This window comes from Delphinapterus leucas, chromosome 7, assembly GCF_059928025.1.
Source record: "Delphinapterus leucas isolate spDelLeu-1000000601 "Yukka" chromosome 7, BTC_Dleu_Yukka2, whole genome shotgun sequence".
Taxonomy (NCBI): domain Eukaryota; kingdom Metazoa; phylum Chordata; class Mammalia; order Artiodactyla; family Monodontidae; genus Delphinapterus; species Delphinapterus leucas.
The window spans coordinates 46,081,642-46,102,063 of NC_143135.1; the positions used below are offsets into that span (position 1 = coordinate 46,081,642).

Here is a 20,422-nt window from a genome sequence, read left to right on the forward strand (position 1 = left end):
TGTAACTTTCCCAAGATCCCACAACTAGAAAGCATCAGGGGAGGACTGGAACTCAGGTCTACCTCCTTCCACCCCATCTTCTTTAACCATACCTAAGTTATGCCCATTGCAGACGTTTGCTCTTTCCTTTCTTGTTCATTATCCCCTCTAAAGCTTCTTCCTTAATACTTTGGAGTTGTTCACACTCCTCATCATGTTTTGACTGCCAGGCTAACCTCTGCTTTGTGGACATTGACAACCACTTCATTGAGCTGCCGGAGGACTTGCCTCAGTTTCCCAACAAATTGGAGTTTGTCCAGGAAGTCTCTGAGATTCTCATGGCATTTGGCATTCCCCCTGAAGGGAACCTTCACTGTAGCGAGAGTGCCTCCAAGCTGAAGAGGCTCCGGGCCTCTGAGCTCGTCTCCGACAAGAGGAATGGAAACATCGCAGGCTCGCCTTTACATTCCTACGAGTTCCTCAAGGAGAACGAAACTATCGCCCGCCTGCAGGCCTTGGTCAAGAGGACTGGGGTGAGCCTGGAGAAGGTATGATGCTGTATATGGGTCTGTGCTAAGGTGCTGTCCTGGTGAAATAAAGTGTGGAATGAGAAGGCACCCAGTTCAGGGCAAGGCATATCTGTGAGTACTGAAAGGATGCTCTGTGTGGGAGACTCTGGATTTAGCTCTGGCAAACATTTAGCTCTGCTACTTGAATCTAAATCTCGGTAGTTTCTCACTTCAACATCAAGGAGAAGCTGCTGTCATTCTCTGTAAACACTACTGCAGAGAGACTTGGAGGGATGGTGGTGGCAATCTTTGTGTTCAGACTTCTTTCAGATCCATTGCCTTGTGAATTTCACAGCATCCTAAAGCACATAGAGCAGGAATTGTTGACTTAGAGATCCTGAGTGTTTTACCTAAGATTAAATGCTTCTATGTGGCTGACTTGCGGCTAGAACCTGGTCCTCTTGAATTCTAGTCCTCTGCTCTTCCCAGGGATGTACTTAACTTTCCATTTCCTGACTTTGATGAGACTGTCCGCTTTGTGTAGTTGTTTACCCATCTCTTCACCCTACCCATTCTCACTATTAAATTACTTTCTTAAATTACATATAAACAAAATGGGGTAATGTAATCATTTCGTTGGGCTATTTTTTAGTGAAGTGTGAAACGTTTCATTTTCCTGATTTGTTTAGTTAGTAGAGCAGATATTAAAAAAGAAAAATCATGGCCAGTTAAAGAAGAGCAGAGAAATATTTAGAGAGATTAAAAAAGTTAAGAAAACCAGTAAGGAAACATTTTTAGGGAGAAAGATAGGGAAAGTGATATGGGGGAGAAAAATCAAAGAGATGAAGGGAAAACCAGAGTCTGACCTTGTTGCTTTGCATTATCATTTTCTTGTTGACTTCCCAGACTCCTTCCTTTCCCTGACCCTTGAGATAACTGGTGTCTTTTCCTCTATTGCTGAATCTCTCTCTGCCTGTAATGAGTTCCTCTCCACTTTCATTGGGTTGCTGGGTACCTGCAAGTGGAACACCCTGATTTATCTCTTCTCCATGTCAGAATTCCTTTCTTTTTCTTTTCTTCCCATTTTTTTCTCTTTTGTTTATTTTCTCCATTTGCTGCAAAAGTAAATGACCATTGGCGGGGGGCGGGGCAAAGGATGAGTTGCATTTCTTTGGGATAAAAGGAAAAGCTTGCATGTTCTCAACTGTTTTGTTTTGTTTTTGTAGCTGGAAGTACGAGAAGACCCCAGCAGCAATAAGGATCTCAAAGTTCAGTGTGATGAAGAAGAACTAAGGATTTACCAGCTAAACATTCAGATCCGGGAAGTTTTTGCAAATCGTTTCACTCAGATGTTTGCAGATTATGAGGTGTTTGTCATTCAGCCCAGCCAGGATAAGGAGTCCTGGTTTACCAACAGGGAGCAGATGCAAAACTTTGACAAAGTGAGTATAATCCCACTGGGGAGGTGGTAAGAAATGAGAACATGCCAGACTCTCTTAAAGATGTGACTGAAGATGAGTTTTTCTTTCATAATATGTGCTGGAAACAAGTTCATGGTCCTTCTGATGTCGATAAAATATAAGGTCTGCTTGCTTTAGAGCAGAGTGCTGGTTATTGCTATCAGGTGGTTTACCTTCAGTAAAAGAGCTCTCTTAGGCAAAGATGTGCATGCAGGTTGAACATCAGGATTCTGGGAACATCGGTTGCCACAGTAGGTTACCTGAGTTAAACGGGCCAGTGTGTCAAAGTTTCAGGATATCTGAAATTATATGAATTTTTAAAAAGGATGGAGAGGTTTTATTGTTTGCAATTTATAAAGACCTAGGAAGCTTCAGAGAAGAGTTAACCTACTGAATCCCTTGGGTATGTAGCCATGGTTGATTAAGGCTGATATGCCCTCTTCCCTGTTGATGACTTTTTCCTTTTGGTCTCACCAGGCATCTTTTCTGTCAGATCAGCCTGAGCCCTACCTGCCTTTCCTCTCAAGATTCTTGGAGACCCAGATGTTTGCTTCCTTCATTGACAACAAAATCATGTGTCATGACGATGATGATAAAGATCCTGTGCTCCGGGTGTTTGATTCCCGAGTAGACAAGATCAGGCTGTTGAATGTTCGGACACCTACTCTGCGCACATCCATGTACCAGAAGTGTACCACTGTGGATGAAGCAAGTGAGGCCTCCTTGTTGTACTTTCTAGCCTCTTGGATTATGTCACTAACATGTCCCTGTTCCTAAACATGCCAGCTTCTTTCCCTGTTTCTGTTTTTGTGTAAGTTGTTCCCATTGCCTGAAATGCTTTCCCCTGTCTTTTTTGCCTGGCAGACTACTTCTCATCCTTTAACACTGTGTCAGTTAGGAATGGGTCCTGCTGTAAGTACTAGAGAATCTAATCAGCAGTGCATGAGATAAATGGGGGTTATTTTTCTTAAATTATCAAGAAGTGCAGAATTGGTGGTTGCTCAGCTGCTCAACAGTGTAATCAGGAAATGAGAGTCTATCATTTCACTCAGCTGTCCTTAGCATGTTGACTTTTATATTCATACTTGTTGCCTCTTTGTTACAAGAGGCCTTTTATGTTCACATTCAGAGCAAAGGGGAAAGTTGATGCCAGCTGTATTTTCCCTCTTACATCAGAAAGCAAAAGCTTTCCCAGAAATTCCCAACAACTTCTGTTGTCTCATAGGCCAGAACCATGACCACCCTTAAGTGCAAGGGAGGCTGTGAAAGTGAGTATTGACCTGGGTGTAATGTTACCCTGAACTGTATTGATTCTATTAACAAGAAAGAAGGGGCGAGTGAGTTATGGGTAAGCAGCTTATAGAAATCCAGCTGATGTGTCTCCTCCTCTGTGAAGCCTTCTCTGATGTCCTCAGGCTGAGTTGATCCTCCGCTAAGCTCCTGTTTTGCTTTGTTCTTGCCTCCCCTTTATAATCTCTATTGTTTTGAGCCATGATTATCAGGGAGCAATTTAAGAGCAGAGACTGTATTTAATCATTGTCTTACCCCCAGTCCTCTAACATTGTGCCTAGAACATATAGATGTTAAAAGTTGTTTGCTACTTGCATGATGGAATACACCTTTTTGTTCACAGAGGCCCTGTCTAGGTCAGTTTCTCCAGAGAATAGTCTCAGCTTGAGGTGTCAGATTAAGTAGTGTGTTCTCTTCCTTGCGCAAAATTCAGTGTCCTTGTTGTAGCCTTTTTGTATATTTTGTTTATTCATTTACTAAATATAAATACCCACTACATGCCCAGTGTATGGGAAGTGCTCACCAAGTATTTACTGAATGAATGAATGTGCCAGGCATTTTTTTAGGTTTTGAAGATACAAGTGGTGACAGTTTGGACAAAATCCTGGGTTCCTCAGCCTTATGCTCGATAGCCTTCTGACTTTATCTTTCAGCTCTTGCTCCAAGCCTTTCATTAAGGTGACAGTCCTCTTGGCCAAGACTTGAGGACGTGTTGCCCATGCAAGTGGAATACTCTAACACAGTCCTCCTTGCCTCCTGGAACACACACATCAAGTTTCAGGTCCTGAGCCCTGCCTAAGGCGTTGGTCCTGGAGAGCTTGATGGAGACTTTTTTACAAAATTGTGGGTTTAGAGAAACATCTCCTAAACCATCACTTTAAATCAGGACTTCTCAATCTTTTCGTGTTGTGTTACACTTGAAAAATGACAATATTTATGTATTGCTTGTGGGAATAAAGGGAGGAGTCTGCTTATAGCTGGAGACTGTAAAATGAGACACTCTGGTCGCTTGAAACCTTGCCCTTCTGCCCAAAGGGTTGAGGCAGTCAGTTCTCAGCCCATCTGTAATCCAACTGTTGAACACCAAATACTGATACGAGTTACTCTGGTCTCATTTGTTGCCAGGACATGAATTCTTGTGGTCCCATTAGAATGTGGAGTTTGGGATATGGAAGGAGGGTTAACTAACCCTCATTTCAGAAAAATGGGTCTCACAGAGACCCTCCAGGCAACTACATGCTCTGTTCCCAGGAATCATGCCCTTGGTATAGCCCTTAGGTATTTCCCTGAGATATGTACTCCAAATATGCTAGTTCAGAGTTCTTGCCACTGGCTTCAGATTTCTAGCCTAGAGGAGTAGTTCAGCTACCTTATGCCATTCCTCATGGACACCTTAGCTTCTTGAATCAGTCTGATTGGAAAATGGCCAAAATATAACTAAAGGGGTCTTTCTGGAGATTCTTTAAAATTTACATTTAGAAGGGATCTTGATGGCAATTAACTCTACTCATTCACTAATTTTACAGGTAAAGATTTTCCTTAATAGTGCCTAGCACTTCTTGAGAGACTAAATAAGTTCTGATGAAGGAGGGTAAGGGTGGGAGGAAGTAAGGTAGGCCCAGAGAGAGAAGGCCACTTGACCTAGGACACTCAGCAAGGCCCAAAGGTGAGATGTTTTTATATGTATCTAGGCAATACCAGGAGAATTACCAGCTTTTTGGTTCTTACCCTTTAAAATTTTTGAGATACTATTGACATATAGTAAACTGCACACATTTAAAGTTTTGTTACACGTTATATTCACTGACATCGGGAACATACCCATTACCCTCAAAGGTTTTCTCATGCCCTTTTGTAATACCTCCATCCTGTCCTCTCTGCGTTCTTTCCCCCAGTCTCCAGGCAACCACTGATACGATATCTGTTACTATAGAGTTTGAATTTTCTAGGTTTTTATATAAATGGAATCATGCAGTATGTATTCTTTTTTTTTTTTTTTTTTTGTGGTATGCGGGCCTCTCACTGTTGTGGCCTCTCCCGTTGCAGAGCACAGGCTCCGGATGCACAGGCTCAGCGGCCATGGCTCACGGGCCTAGCCGCTCCGCGGCATGTGGGATCCTCCCGGACCGGGGCACAAACCCATGTCCCCTGCATCGGCAGGCGGACTCTCAGCCACTGTGCCACCAGGGAAGCCCTGTATTCCTTTTTTCTTTTTCTTTTTTTGGCTGTGTTGGGTCTTCGTTGCTGCGCACAGGCTTTCTTTAGTTGCGGCGAGGGGGCCTACTCTTTGTTGTGGTGCATGAGTTTCTCATTGCTGTGGCTTCTCTTGTTGTGGAGCACGGGCTCTAGGCATGTGGGCTTCAGTAGTTGTGGTGCGCAGGCTCAGTAGTTGTGGCTCACAGGCTCTAGAGCACAGGCTCAGTAGTTGCTTCGCAGCATGTGGGATCTTCCCGGACCAGGGCTCGAACCCGTGTCCCCTGCATTGGCAGGCAGATTCTTAACCACTGCGCCACCAGGGAAGCCCCAGTATGCATTCTTTATTTTAGTCTGTCTTCTTTTACTCAGCATAATTATATTGAGATTCATTCATGTTCCTTTTATTGCTGAGTAGTATTCTACTGTATGGATATTACTACAATTTGTTTGTTTACCTGTTGGTGGGCATTAGAGCTATGAACATTTGTATGTAAGTTTTTGTATAGACATATGTTTTCTTTTCTCTTGCATACATACCTAGGAGTAGAATGACTGCACCATATGATATTCGTATGTTGACTTTTTAAAGAAATTGCCAAATTGTCTTTCAAAGTAGATGTGTATTTTACATTCTCACTAGCAGTGTATGAGAGTTATAGTTCTTCCACATTGTTGTTAACATTTACTATGCTCAGTCTTTTCAGTTTTAGCCATCTAATAGCTATGTAGTGGTATCTCATTGTGGTTTTGATTTGAATGTGCTTGATGACTAGTAATGTTGAACATTTTTTCATTTGCTTATTTGCCATCCACAGGTCTTCTATGGTGAAGTGCCTGTTTAAATCTTTTGCCCATTTTTTTTTATTGTGTTGTTTTGTTATTACTGAGTTTTGGAAGTTCTTTATATATTCTGGATACAGGTTCTTTATCAGATATATGATTTGCAGATACTTCCCTGTTCTATGGCTTGTCTTTTTGCTCTCTTAATGGTGTCCTTCAAAGAACAGTTCTTAATTTTGATGAAGTCTATTTATCAGGTTTTTTTAATGGATTATGCTTTTAGTGTTGTATTTAAGAAAATTTTGCCTAACCAAGGTAACATAGTTTTTTTTTTCTATACATATCCTTCTAGAAGTTTTTAGTCTTAGGTTTACATTTAAGTCTATGATCCATTTCAAGTTGATTTTGGTAAATGGTGTAAGCTAAGGGTCCAGGTTTATTTTTTCCAGTTGTTCCAGAATCATATGTTGAAAAGATTATCCTCTCTCTGATAAATTGTCTTTTCACCTTTGTCAAAATATTAGTGATCTGTATATGTGTGAGTCTGTTTCTGGATTCTTTGTTCTGTTTCATTGATGTGTTAGTCTGCATTTACACCAATACCACACTGTCTTGATTACTGTAGCTTTATATTAAATCTTGAAGTCAGGTAGTGTTAGTCTTTCAACTTTGTTCTTATTTTCAAAGTTGTTTTGGCTATTGTAGGTCCTTTTTATTTCATATGTATTTAGAATCAGCTTGCCAATCTACAAATAACCTTCTGAAATTTTCATTTGGATTGCCTTGAATCTATAGCCCAATTTAGGGAGAATTGACATTTTAACATTATTGAGTCTTCTGATACATGAACATGGCATATCTCTCCATTTATTCAGGTCTTTAATTTCTCTCAGCAGTGTTATATAGTTTTCAGTGAACAGGTTTTACATATCTTTTGTCAGATTTATTCCTAAGTATTTCATATGTTTAGTGCTATTGTAAATGGTATTTTAAAATTTCAATTTCTGATTGTTCATTGCTAATATATAGAAATATAATAGAGTTTTGTATATTGATTTGTGTCCTACAACCCTCCTAAACTAGTAGCTTTTTGTATATCCCTTTAAATTTTTTATGTAGACAGTCTTATTGCCTGCAAATAATGATAGTTTTACTTTTTCCTTTCCAGTCTTGATATCTTTTCTTTTTCTTGCCTTATTGCCTTATTGCACTGGCTAGAACCTCTAGTGCAATGTCAAATAGAATATGGCATGCTTGTCTTATTTCTGATCTTAAGGGGAAAGCATTCACCACTAAATATGGTGTCATTACTATGGTTTTTTCTTTTAATTAATTAATTAATTAATTTTTGGCTGAGTTGAGTCTTTGTTGCTGCGCGTGGGCTTTCTCTAGTTGCGGCGAGTGGGGGCTACTCTTTGTTGAGGTGCACGGGCTTCTCATTGCGGTGGCTTCTCTTGTCGTGGAGCACGGGCTCTAGGCGTGCGGGCTTCAGTAGTTGTGGCTCACGGGCTCTAGAGCGCAGGCTCAGTAGTTGTGGCGCACGGGCTTAGTTGCTCTGCGGCAAGTGGGATCCTCCCGGAGCAGGGCTCGAACCCGTGTCCCCTGCATTGGCAGGCGTATTTTTAACCAGCACCACCACGAAGCCCATCACATGGTTTTTCATGGATATTTTTCTATCAGTTGAGAATGTTGGTTTCTGTTAGTAGCTTGCTGACAGTTTTTATCAGAAGTGGTGGTTGTATTTTGCCAAATGCTTTTTTGCATCTATTGAGGTAATTATATGGTTTTTAGCTTTAGTTTTATCAAAATGGTGAATTATATTCATTGATTTTTGAATGTGTAAACCAGTCTTGCAGTCCTGAGATAAACTCTCTTTGGTCATGACGTATTATCCTTTTGTTTATTATTGGATTCCCTTTACTAAAAATTTGTTTAGAATTTTTGCATCTGTGTTCGTGAGGGATTTGGTTCCTAGTTTTCATTTAATGTCTTGGTCTGATTTGGTATCAGGATAATGCTGGCCTCATAGAATAAGTTGGGAAATACTCCCTTTAGTTTTTTGGAGGAGCTTGTGTAAGTGATACTATTTCTTCTTTAAATGTTTAGCAGAATTCATCAGTGGAGCCATCAGGGCCTGGAGTTTTCTTTGTAGGAAGGTTTTAAACTACAGATTCAATTTAAAAAATAGATATAGAGCTATTCAGGTTATCTGTTTCCTTGAGTGAGCTTTAACAGTTTGTGTGTTTCATCTGTTGTCAAATTTGTTGGCATTGAGTTGTTTGTAATATTCACGGCCTAAGATAGGCTGTAAATCTTTCAAGTAATATTTTAATGACATTCCACAAATTTTGATATTTTGTGTTTTCATTTTTATTCAGCTCAAAATACTTTATTTCCTTTTTTTTTTCCCTTAGGAATTCTGGAATTCCTTTAATGTTCTCTGACATATATTTAATTCTGTACAATTATTATCAAAATAATCTTTTTTTTAAAACATCTTTATTGGAGTATGATTGCTTTACAATGGTGTGTTAGTTTCTGCTTTATAACAAAGTGAATCAGTTATACATATACATATATCCCCATATCTCTTCCCTCTTGCGTCTACCTCCCTCCCACCCTCCCTATCCCACCCCTCTAGGGGATCACAAAGCACCGAGCTGATCTCCCTGTGCTATGCAGCTGCTTCCCACTAGCTATCTGTTTTACGTTTGGTAGTGTATATATGTCCATGCCACTCTCTCACTTCGTCCCAGCTTACCCTTCCCTCTCCCCATGTCCTCAAGTCCATTCTCTAGTAGGTCTGCATCTTTATTCCTGTCTTGCCCCTACGTTCTTCATGACATTTTTTTTGTTTGTTTTTTAGATTCCATATATATGTGTTAGCATACGGTATTTGTTTTTCTCTTTCTGACTTACTTCACTCTGTATGACAGACTCTAGGTCCATCCACCTCACTATAAATATCTCAATTTCATTTCTTTTTATTGCTGAGTAATATTCCATTGTATATATGTGCCACATCTTCTTTATCCATTCATCTGTCAATGGACACTTAGCTTGCTTCCATGTCCAGACTGTTGTCAATAGAGCTGCAATGAACATTTTCACTGTTATTCTTATTTTGACTTTTACAAAATGATAATTACGTTTACCAGAAGGAGGTGTCAGTATTAAATATGAAGTCATTTAAAGCAACAACAAAAAGCTCCCCACTCTCTAATCTTTGATATCTACTCTTTATGCATATTTATCAGTAGACAAATATATATAAAAACCCAGTACCCCAAAACTCAATGGTTTTCTCCATCATTGTGAAAGGAAAGTCAAAATGGAGTCAGTATTTCTTAGAGAGATCTCTAAAATGGAGCCGGGAAGCCATTAAGGAAGTACGATGTTTGCATGACTCAGCCTGGATGGAAGCTGACCTTTTGACCTGATGAAGAACAGAACACCAGAACACCTGCCAGAAACTCAAGATACTAATCAGACCCTTACCCTAAACACAATTTGTGACAGTCTATATACTTAAAACACCCCTACCCTAAAATAACCTGTGATTTCTTAAGGACAAATATTTTGACTCGCATCAGAGTCAATCACAACTCTCACCAGGGCAACTTTTAACAACCTCGTGGTTTTTGTCTTTATAAGCCCCTGACTCTTTCTCTTCCTCGGAATACTCTTTCAGGGTTAACTGAATCTGTGTCTCCTCAATTGCAATTCTTAAGTCCCCAAATAAACTCTGTTCTTTTTGCAGCCTCCTGCATTTTTTTTGCTGACATTATTTAGATCTCTTCTTCCTTAATTAATCTTGTCCCACCCCAAATAGCACAAAGCTCTATAGATTCAAAGGAGGCAGAAACGGAAAAAACTACAAGGAAGACACTCTGATTCTAAAACCAAAGGCGAGGGACTTCCTTGGTGGTCCAGTGGTTAAGAATCCACCTTCCGGGGCTTCCCCGGTGGCGCAGTGGTTAAGAATCCACCTGCCAATGCAAGGGACATGAGTTCGAGCCTCCTCCGGGAAGATCCCACATGCTGCAGAGCAACTAAGCCCGTGCACAACAGCTACTGAGCCTGTGCTCTAGAGCTCACGAGCCACAACTACTGAGCCCATGTGCCACAACTACTGAGGCCCGCGCACCTAAAGCCCATGCTTCGCAACAGGAGAAGCCACCACAATGGGAAGACCGCGTATCGTGGCGAGAGGTGACCCCCGCTCGCCACAGCTAGGGGGAGCCTGTGCACAGCAACGAGGACCCAATGCAGCCAAAAATAAATAAATTAAATAAATAAATTTAAAAAAGAAAAAAAGAATCCACCTTCCAATGCAAGGGATGTGGGTTCGATCCCTGGTCGGGGAACTAAGATCCTACATGCTGTGGGGCAACTAAGCCCATGCGCTGCAACGACTGAGCCCACACGCTTCAAAGCCCGTGCGCCACAACTAGAAAGGCCACATGTTGCAACTACTGAGCCCACGCACTGCAACTAAGACCCAACGCAGCCAAACAAATAAATAAATAAAAATAAAACCAAAGGAGAGAGAAAAAGAGATGCAATTGACTATAACTTAAACATTATGGGTATGATCTAATTATCAGGCATGTTCATCAAGATGGCTGCCCAGACATGCCCAACAATGTGAATGCTGCTTAGATCCAATTCCATGAGAACGGTCTCTTCTTTGGAGGTCCTCTTACTCATATTCCTCAGCTATACATAAAATCTTCCCCCAAAAAATCATTGGTGGAAGGATGAGACAGAGTCATGTTGATACCAGTGTGTGCATAGTCCAAAGTCTTCTTCCCAGGCCTTGCTGTTGACTACGAAATTCAGAGTAGGAAAGGCCTTCCCCCAGCTAGTTTCATACAAGCCACAAAATGACCAAAAGAGGTAGACCAGTTCTCTTGGTAATTCTAGGAAAATAAAAACCAAGACAATCTTATTTCTAATGATGCTTTAAATCTATTTTAGAATGAAGTAGTAAATAAACAAATACATTTTTTAATCAATTATTTTAGTATTTGAAACAATAGGAAAGAGGAGCAGGCCATCTTCACAGCAAGGGAGGACAAGCATTCTCTCAGGGCCTTCCTTATCTTGAGCAAGGAAAGTTTTCAAAGCTACATTCAGTACTACAAGAATCACTATGATCAGGTCAACTTTTACAGAGTAACTGTGGCCTATAAAACAAAACCACTGATTTATTAATACATGTCTGGCTACTAAAGCAGTTATAAAACTATATTATGTGGAATTTCTTTAAAAAATAGGGGGTAGAAAGTACAGAAGTAAAATACAATTTAAATGTATGATAACTGTTAAAGCTAAGTATTGAAAACACAGAGATTCACTATGCTACTCTTCTGTGTAAGTTTAAACTTTTACATAATAAAAAGATTTTCTTAAAAATATGTAAAATATCATGTTTGAAAAAGGCAGTTCACAATAGTATAAACAGAGATTATTATAAAAGTATGTCAGGTGATAGAGGAAACAGGTGTTTCTGGAATTATATAAATTGAGCTAAATGTTCAGTGTTTTTACTTTTTTCCTGGAAAGTTGTTTGTGTTCCCCAAAATAAAAGAAAATAAACTTGGTGATACCACCCTGGGCTCATCCCAAAGCCCTTCTCTCCCAAATCCTGTGTCAGGGCCACAGGCACCAGCACCCAAGCTCCACGTTTTTCTTACCTCTTGAGGCAGCTCCAGTTTTGACCGGTCATCCAGGCCATTGGAATGCAAGCCCATCAGGTATGGCACAGGAGCATCTAAGAAATGTAGGAGAGAAGCTGGGAGAATAGGAACATAGACATGCTGCCACTGGAAAGGAAACATGAGAGCTGTAATTGTCTCCGCCACAGTCATCAGTCTCTGGTAATCTAGGTCAAAAACAAAACACACACAAAACCAGTCAAAAACAAGGTACTTGCTTCTCAAATAGTAAGTTAAAATCTTCAACACAATTTCACATTTAGAAAGGAACAGGATAAACTTCAGCAAGGGTATGCTCAGAGTATGAATCCCTTGTGGGTATCAGAGAGACAACCCAGAGACCTCAATGGACCACAAGCTGAAGTATACCCCCACACACACAGGTCCATGCTAGTAATAAAATTTAATATAGAAATACAATTTAGAAAAAAAGAAATACAATAGGTATCATAAATAGTACCTTGCTCCAAATACTAAACCGGAATGTTAAGTAGATTCTCTTCAGTAGAAGGAGAATGGGGAAGTGGAACAAAAAGAAAAGGAACAGTGGTCTAGTCTCTCTGTTCAGCATGAATGTCAAAACACCTCATTTACCATTCACATGTCTGCATTCTACAAGGAGCTGATGTGAACTTTGACTTCAAGATCAAGCCCAAAGAACCTTCAAGCATGCAGAGGCTGTTTCCACACTAGCCAAGTCTGCCTTCACCTGGCAACCTTTCTTGAATGGTAACAGCATGAAAGTGTCATTTTAACACTTTGATAAAAAGCTCCCCTAGAACCTGAAAGACCCAGAAGATTGACTTTCATTACTCAAAACTCTTATTCTAGGTCAGAGAGCATATCTTGGAAGAGAAGCTTGTGCTCAAAGCTTAGCTTTTCTTCAGAATGCAATTTCTAGACTTGTTTTATTTTTAAAATGAGTAAAAAATACATCAGCAAAGCCAATACAATAGATTGAGATTTAACACATTACTATTTACAAATGGTATGATGGTTTCAGACACTTAAAGACAAAGTAGGAACATCAATTTTAAAATCATATGAGTAATATCCTCCTGGAATGGCTGATTTCAAATGAGTTTTCACAGGAGTTAAACAGTTTTATGCACTAAAAACTCAGCCCACCATTTAAGCAAATCCCAGCTTGGTTCATAAATGAGTAATAAATAACAAAAAGCTTTCCAGAGAATGAAGAAGAGTGAGTAGGAAGTGAGCAGAAGCTGATATATATCAACTAGGTTTTAGCAAAGCATCCTTTGTGCTCACCAATAAAACTTTGGAGCAGCTTACCACCTTGCTCCTGGCTAAGCATGACCTGGAAATAGTTTTTTTTTTTAACTAGTAATGCAGATAAATAAAAATTGATGACTAAAACTTCATCATCTCAGACATTTTGAGTACACTCTAAGGAAGTGCCTCACGCTTCTTCGGGGAAAGCTAAGGCATTTGATAGATAATAGATAAGTGATGTAAAACAATCAGTGGGTAAAACTGAGCTCAGAGATTTGGTCATCAATAATGATTTTTTAAAAAATACAACTGATTTAGCAGAAGGACAAAAGAGCGCAAGCTTTTCACATTCACTAAAATCAGGAACAGACTGATAAGAGTTCAAGAAGAAAGTCGATCTCATTTTTCACTGTGCCCCACAAAGCACTGCCATTCCCATATTAAAGACTATTTGGTGAGGACCCTCTCCCAATTGAAGCAGCAACAAAAATATTTCCCAAATTACAAAATAAAATAAAATAAAAAACTCTTTCAAGGATTAAATAGATAATCTATATAGCCTTTCAGAAAAAGTATTTACTCCAACGTGAGAGTAAGCAACAACTGAGGAACAAAATTTAGGCCACTACAAGTTCTATCTTCAGCCTCTTCTGAGATATCTCAGTTCCATGGGGCACCTGTACAACTTTGCTTGTTATCTTTCTGTTGAAATTTTCCTGCTCTATGATTATTCTAACAATTATTATTAAGAAGAATTCTAATGATTCTCTAGGCGAGGCCTCAGTTTTTGTATCTTTCACCTCTCTTTTCTAGATATGAATGCCTGTAAATAATCTACTAAGAGCAATAACCTTGAGAATCTCAGACATGATAAGAATATACTTTAAAATTCAAACTTAAGATGATCAAAAGAATGTAAAGGTGTGGGAGAAAACCTCCAAGAGATATTTAAAGCTGAAGGTCCAGTCTTACTGTGTCCCAACACTGGCACTTAAACACACATTTTGAATAAATATTACACTGAATAATTTCTCCCCCCGTTTCAGTGTACACACACATACAGACACACACCATTTCTGGGTTGTTTTTTAAAAAGGCAGGAAGGAGCAAGGCCTTTCCAATCATGTGAAAACCAAAAAGCTGCTTCTTTTACCGAAAGTCAGTAAAGCAGGTGCTACTCCTCTACGTGGCTGGCATTCCTGACAGGTCTGCTCAGAGACAAGAACATCTCATAGGGGTCCAACAGACACTGAGTAAAGGAGTCCCTGAAATGCCTTCCTCATGAGGCTTCCTGGACACTGGACTGCTCCTTATAGTGTACCTAGTTACAGTGTCAGGGAACATCTGTCTACTCTCTAATCATGAAACAGGGCATGCTGAAGTCTGAAGGAAGGGGCTTCCTCTGCTCCATAAAAGCAGGCTTTTCAATAGCACAGACATCTAGTTCTGGTTTTTCCCTACTCTTCAGGATGAGTCTAATCCAGTATCTGAAACTCAGCCCACTTATTTCTGCTAGAGTGGGTAACCTTATTCGCCTCAGATTGAAATCCCTGAAGACTTCCCTGTGATGCACTTAAAGTGTGCTATTCTTAGAAACAAAACACTTTAGGGGATGAGAAATCATCTCCCCTTTCAAGGCTAAACTGCTTTCCATTTATATGGTTTGGTTTTACAGATACTAGAAACTTGGAATTTTATGGCCTCTCTGGTCTGAGTTGTGGGTTTCGTTTTCCCTACATTTTTGTATTTTAAAAAAGCAACAACTCATCTTGAAGCATGGCCTAATAAACCATGCCTCCGGGATCCATCAACCCGTGGTACCCACACTAGGATGCTGACCTCCCAGAGCTGTAAGCAACAGCACAAAATCCATTTCTATACACCAGTACAAACGATAAAATCAGTACCTCCTTTGCCATTGCCTGTCTCTGTGCTCATCATTCCAAGAAGGTGAAACTAATAAATAGGAAACAGATGAAGGTCATCTGCATCCAAAGAGTTTTAGCCAATCAAAATCAACTGGAAACACTTCAGCTCGAGGCAACTCTCTGGGTTTTCTCACAGCTCCCATAATGCTGTAATGAGCAATTACTTTTAACAAAAGGAGATAATGCAAAGCATACTGGGATTACAACCGCTTCTGAGTGGTGAAGAGAGAATAATCAGCACATTCTTATGACTTCTCTCTGTGCAGAGAAAGACGTTAGACTTGGGATCACTTTACAGATAAGTTCACTCCTAAAACAAACTACAGGGAAGTTCCTGCAAATCAGAGATTGAATTAGAAACTGTCCTTGCATACTCACACTTCTGTGAAAATTGTATGAACAAGGATGTTTCTCATGCAATCTTTGTTCTTAGGAAACAACCTAATCTATGTCCTGATATCTCCAAGATAAACTGTTAAATGAAAGAAGGTATAAAACAATGATTAGTATGCTCCCATCTGTGTTGTTTTTAAAAGGTATACATGCTGTATATGCAAGGAAACAGGAAACAGTGATAAGTCTTAACACGTCACTGTACATACACCCTTTTGTAATATTTTAAATTTCTACCATATGACTGAAATGCCTTTTTTCCAAGTTTTACTTTAATATACCATATGTATATCAAAATGTATATAATTTAAAGAATATTATAATTAATACATGTGCAACACAACATTAAAAATAGTACATTATATAAAAGTATTTAGGAGGAGGACATGAAAAAAAATCAAGAGATTATTTCACAAGGGTAGGATTTTAGATCAAAAAGAAAGGGAAACAGGGACTTCCCTGGTAGCGCAGTGGTTAAGAATCCGCCTGCCAATGCAGGGGACATGGGTTCGATCCCTGGTCCGGGAAGACCCCACATGCCGCGGAGCAACTAAGCCCGTGCGCCACAACTACTGAAGCCCGCATGCCTAGAGCCCGTGCTCCGCAACAAGAGAAGCCACCGCAATGAGAAGCCCACACATCGCAACGAAGAGTAGCCTCTGCTCACCACAACTAGAGAAAGCCCGCACAGCCAAAAAAAAAACATAAGGGAAACATTCAATTCTCTCTGCACTGTTTGTCCACACATTATTTATTTGTTTTAAAAAACTATTATTTCATTAGGGATGCACAAGAAACTTGATCTCCGGCTACCACAGGAAGCAGAGAGGAAGGAGATTTCATTTATTCCCTTTAAAATTGTTTTGATTGCATGCCTTGAGTTTGCATTACTTTTGCAAAAAAAAACCCCAAAAACTAATGCAAGGTTATGTATAAAATAAGCTACAAGGATACATTGTACAACATGGGGAATATAGCCAGTATTTTATAATATGTATAAATGGAGTATAACCTTTAAAAATTGTGAGTCACTATATTGTACACCTGTAACTTATATACTATTGTACATCAACTATACTTCAATTAAAAAAGTAATTAAAAATACTAATGTATGCATTTGTTTCCAAGCTTGTCTGCACTAGTTGAACTTATTACTGGGTTGTATAATTTAACCAAATATTATGTAAATAAATGGTAAGATATGAGGACAAAAAAGAAGAACTGTTTCTCTGAAAACAAAATTAAATGCTTTAAAAAGACTCAGTAAAGCAAAGTCACTAAAAAGACAGCAGTTGAATTAGGCATATCACTTAAGTGCAGAAAACTTGGGAAAACTAGCATCTACTATGGTTCTTTTGCAAGGTCCTTTAAAAGTTCTCGCTCCACTTTAAAAACTGGAAAACTCAGTGAATGAATTATGGGTGAGATTTATGCAAGAGAAACAATGCAGACCCCTGATTAGTGGATCCATAATCAAAGAAAATGCACAGACACTTCATCAAAAGATTGGTGATTATACAGTCATATGGTTTAAATTAAAATGTTTAAGGGATGTATATATCCTTTTAGGATTCCCAAACTTACGTGACTTTTTCAATTATCGAATTCAGTACCCTACTAAATCACTTCAGATAAAGAACTTCTGCTCTCTGTATAATTTTTAAACAACCACTAAAATATATGCTATTAAAGAAAAACTATAGGGACCAAAGAACAAATATTATCCAGTAGTAAATGATCTACACATATCTTAAAAAAAAGATTTTCGGGGCTTACCTGGTGGCGCAGTGGTTGAGAGTCCGCCTGCCGATGCAGCGGACACGGGTTCGTGCCCCGGTCTGGGAAGATCCCACATGACGCGGAGCGGCTCTGCCCGTGAGCCATGGCCGCTGAGCCTGCGCATCCAGAGCCTGTGTTCCGCAACGTGAGAGGCCAGGGCAGTGAGAGGCCCGTGTACCGCAAAATAAAAAAAAAATTTCCCTAAATAACACCTCTTTTCTATTCAGAAGACAGAACATGTAGTGGGCAACACCGACTCTGAGTGCTGATGGCATGTTTTTCGAGGGCCAGAGAGATTTCCATCCACATGAGTTCTCTGAATCATAAATAAAAATTACTTCAAGAAAACCAACCTGAATTGTTTCAAGTACTCGTAACAATAGAGAGAGCACAATCTACATCCAATAAAAGGCAATCCATTCCATTTTAGCCTCAACCATGCTGATTTCCTTTTTGACCCCTTGGTTATTTAGAAGTGTGTTTTTTAGTTTTAAGGTATTATTGATTATTGTTGGTCACAAGACATACTTTGTATGATTCAAGTTATTTTAAATTTATTGAGACTTGTTTTATGGCCCAGAATATGGTATGTTTTTTAAAATATTGGACTTTTTCACTCTCATCCAGAGAAAGCAATTGAGCTGCGACTGGCAAAAATCGATCACACTGCGGTTCACCCCCATTTACTTGACATGAAGATTGGACAAGGGAAGTATGAACCAGGCTTCTTCCCTAAGCTGCAGTCTGATGTGCTTTCCACCGGGCCAGCCAGCAACAAGTGAGTCAACCCCAGGGATTCCCTGATTCAGCTCCCTAGCCACAGTGGTGAGGGTTGTACGGTATCTGGACCTAGACTGTTATCTCCAGAAGACCTTGACATTTGTAAAGCAAATATGGAGAAAACACACACTATCCAGGTTGTTCACTTGTTTTAACAAGGAAACAGGTGACAGAGTATCATCAGCTCCTGTCTCTACTGTGCAAATTGGGATAGCTCCATGTGTCAGGGCCTGTAGAAGGCCGGACTGCAGATGGGTTGAAATCATCTCATTATTGAATCCATACAACACTTAGCTAGCACTGTATCGTTAGTAAGTGGTGGTTGAAATAACTGAACTGAAAGTAGATAGCTTAGCAGGATTACTCTTCATTACTTTTGGAGATGAGTGTATCAATGCCCAGGCAGAGTTGAATGAGTATAGTTTTGGATCTGCAGGTGAAGTTTTTGTAGGTGTTTCAAGAGAGATATGTCTCTTGGGACTTCCCTGGTGGCACAGTGGTTAAGAATCTGCATGCTAGTGCAGGGGACACGGGTTTGAGCCCTGGTCTGGGAAGATCCCACGTGCCACGGAGCAACTAGGCCCGTGAGCCATGGCCGCTGAGCCCGCTCGCCTAGAGCCGGTGCTCCACAACAGGAGAAGCCACCGCAGTGAGAAGCCCACGCACAGCAATGCAACTAGAGAAAGCCCACGCACAGCAACGAAGACCCAACGCAGCCAAAAGTAAATAAATTTATTTTAAAAAAAAGATATGTCTCTGTCCCTGGGGAGTTATCTCTTTCTTGCCCAGTAAGTGATCTTTAAGCTACCCTTCTCAAGGTTTCTGAGCTATCTCTGGTGATTTCTTGGTGGTTTCCCATGGCCACCATTGGTCCCTAGATGTTTAAGTTTTCTCCCGTCAGTTGACCTTACTTTCTTAGCAGAATATTCTTTCTTTCTTCCTTTCCTTCTTTCCTTCTTTCCTCCCTCTCTCCCTCCCTCCCTTCATTCCTTCCTTTCTTCATTTATTTTTGGCTGCGTTGGGTCTTTGTTGCTGTGCACGGGCTTTCTCTAGTTGTGGCGAGTGGGAGCTACTCTTCGTTGTGGTGCGCAGGCTTCTCATTGTGGTGGCTTCTTTTGTTGAGCATGGGCTCTAGGCGTGCGGGCTTCAGTAGTTGTGGCACGCGGGCTCAGTAGTTGTGGCTTGCGGGCTGTAGAGTGCAAGCTCAGTAGTTGTGGTGCACAGGCTTAGTTGTTCGGCATGTGGGATCTTCCCGGCCCAGGGCTCGAACCCGTGTCCTCTGCATTGGCAGGCGGATTCTTAACCACTGCGCCACCAGGGAAGTCCGTCTTAGCGGAATATTCTTAATTGTCTGCTTTGATTCTGTCAGGTGGACAAAAAGGAATGCCCCTGCCCAGTGGAGGCGTAAAGACAGGCAGAAGCAGCACACAGAACACCTGCGTTTAGACAATGACCAGAGAGAGGTAAGACACCTTGAGAATGACAAGGAATGACCCTGTTATCATGCTACACCCTCCTTCTCCTTCTCATTTCCTTGGCCTCTGGTCTGATTCAAATATCCTCCTCATAAAGAAGGGTTAATAATAAGTTAGTTCCTGATCCCTGATATGGGCTACGGTTGTGACAAATCCAGGATGTACAGTGTTTCACAATGGGCAGCAGGGCCACTAGCCATGTGCGTCCTCTCCCTGAACCAGATTTGTACCTCTGTTCAGGAATGATAACCAGTGCTTGGAAGAGAGCCTTTCACTGTCCTTTCAGTAGTCACTCATGCATGATACTCACTTCCTCCCAGGGGTTGGGAGAGTGGAGGGCTGACAGGAACCTCAGAAGATAAGATTCTAAAACTTGGGAAAAATCCCTTTAAAATTTTTGAGGCTTTTGTATGTGTGTGTGTGGTATGGTGGTAAAGAAGTTAATTTTGTTAGAGTGAGAAAGAGGAAAAGGTGAACTTGGGTTAATGCTGTGACTCTCTGAACCTGGGGAGGAGGAGCCTTTTTTCCTATTTTTTTCTTTATCTTAATTTAAAACAGGTAATCTTGACTTTTTTTTCTCAGAGGAGCAAAAGAATATTATTATCAGGTGCGTGCAGATTGAGGATTCTTGAATTGACCTGAGTCCTTATTGCTTGTAAGCTGAGTTTCTCAGCTCTGCTGTAACTTGTTCCCAGTAAAGTTTCTATTATAAACTTCAGGTTGGAGACCCTGCCTTACTGAGTTGCAGAGAACTTGTGAAAATGGAGCTTCACCTTCAGAAACCTATTTCAGAAACTTCTCTTTGAGAAAAGACCCTGCAGTTTGCATTTTATATGATGAAATCCAGTAAAGCATGTTGTTTTCATATGTGTCTGGCATCTCAATGAATGGGAAAATATT

General features: G+C 40.3%; 1 protein-coding gene across 2 annotated transcripts in view; it reads left to right on the forward strand.

Annotated features, from left to right (window-relative positions):
- Positions 1–20,422, forward strand: part of DENND5A (DENN domain containing 5A) — a 108,061-nt gene that overhangs the window by 62,089 nt on the left and 25,550 nt on the right. For both annotated transcript variants that reach the window (XM_089915184.1, XM_022563186.3), the window contains exons 6-10: positions 210–527; positions 1,715–1,930; positions 2,426–2,660; positions 17,895–18,045; positions 19,417–19,510. In XM_089915184.1, the coding sequence (XP_089771310.1) occupies positions 210–527; positions 1,715–1,930; positions 2,426–2,660; positions 17,895–18,045; positions 19,417–19,510 (1,014 nt within the window). The remainder of the gene's footprint in view (positions 1–209; positions 528–1,714; positions 1,931–2,425; positions 2,661–17,894; positions 18,046–19,416; positions 19,511–20,422) is intronic.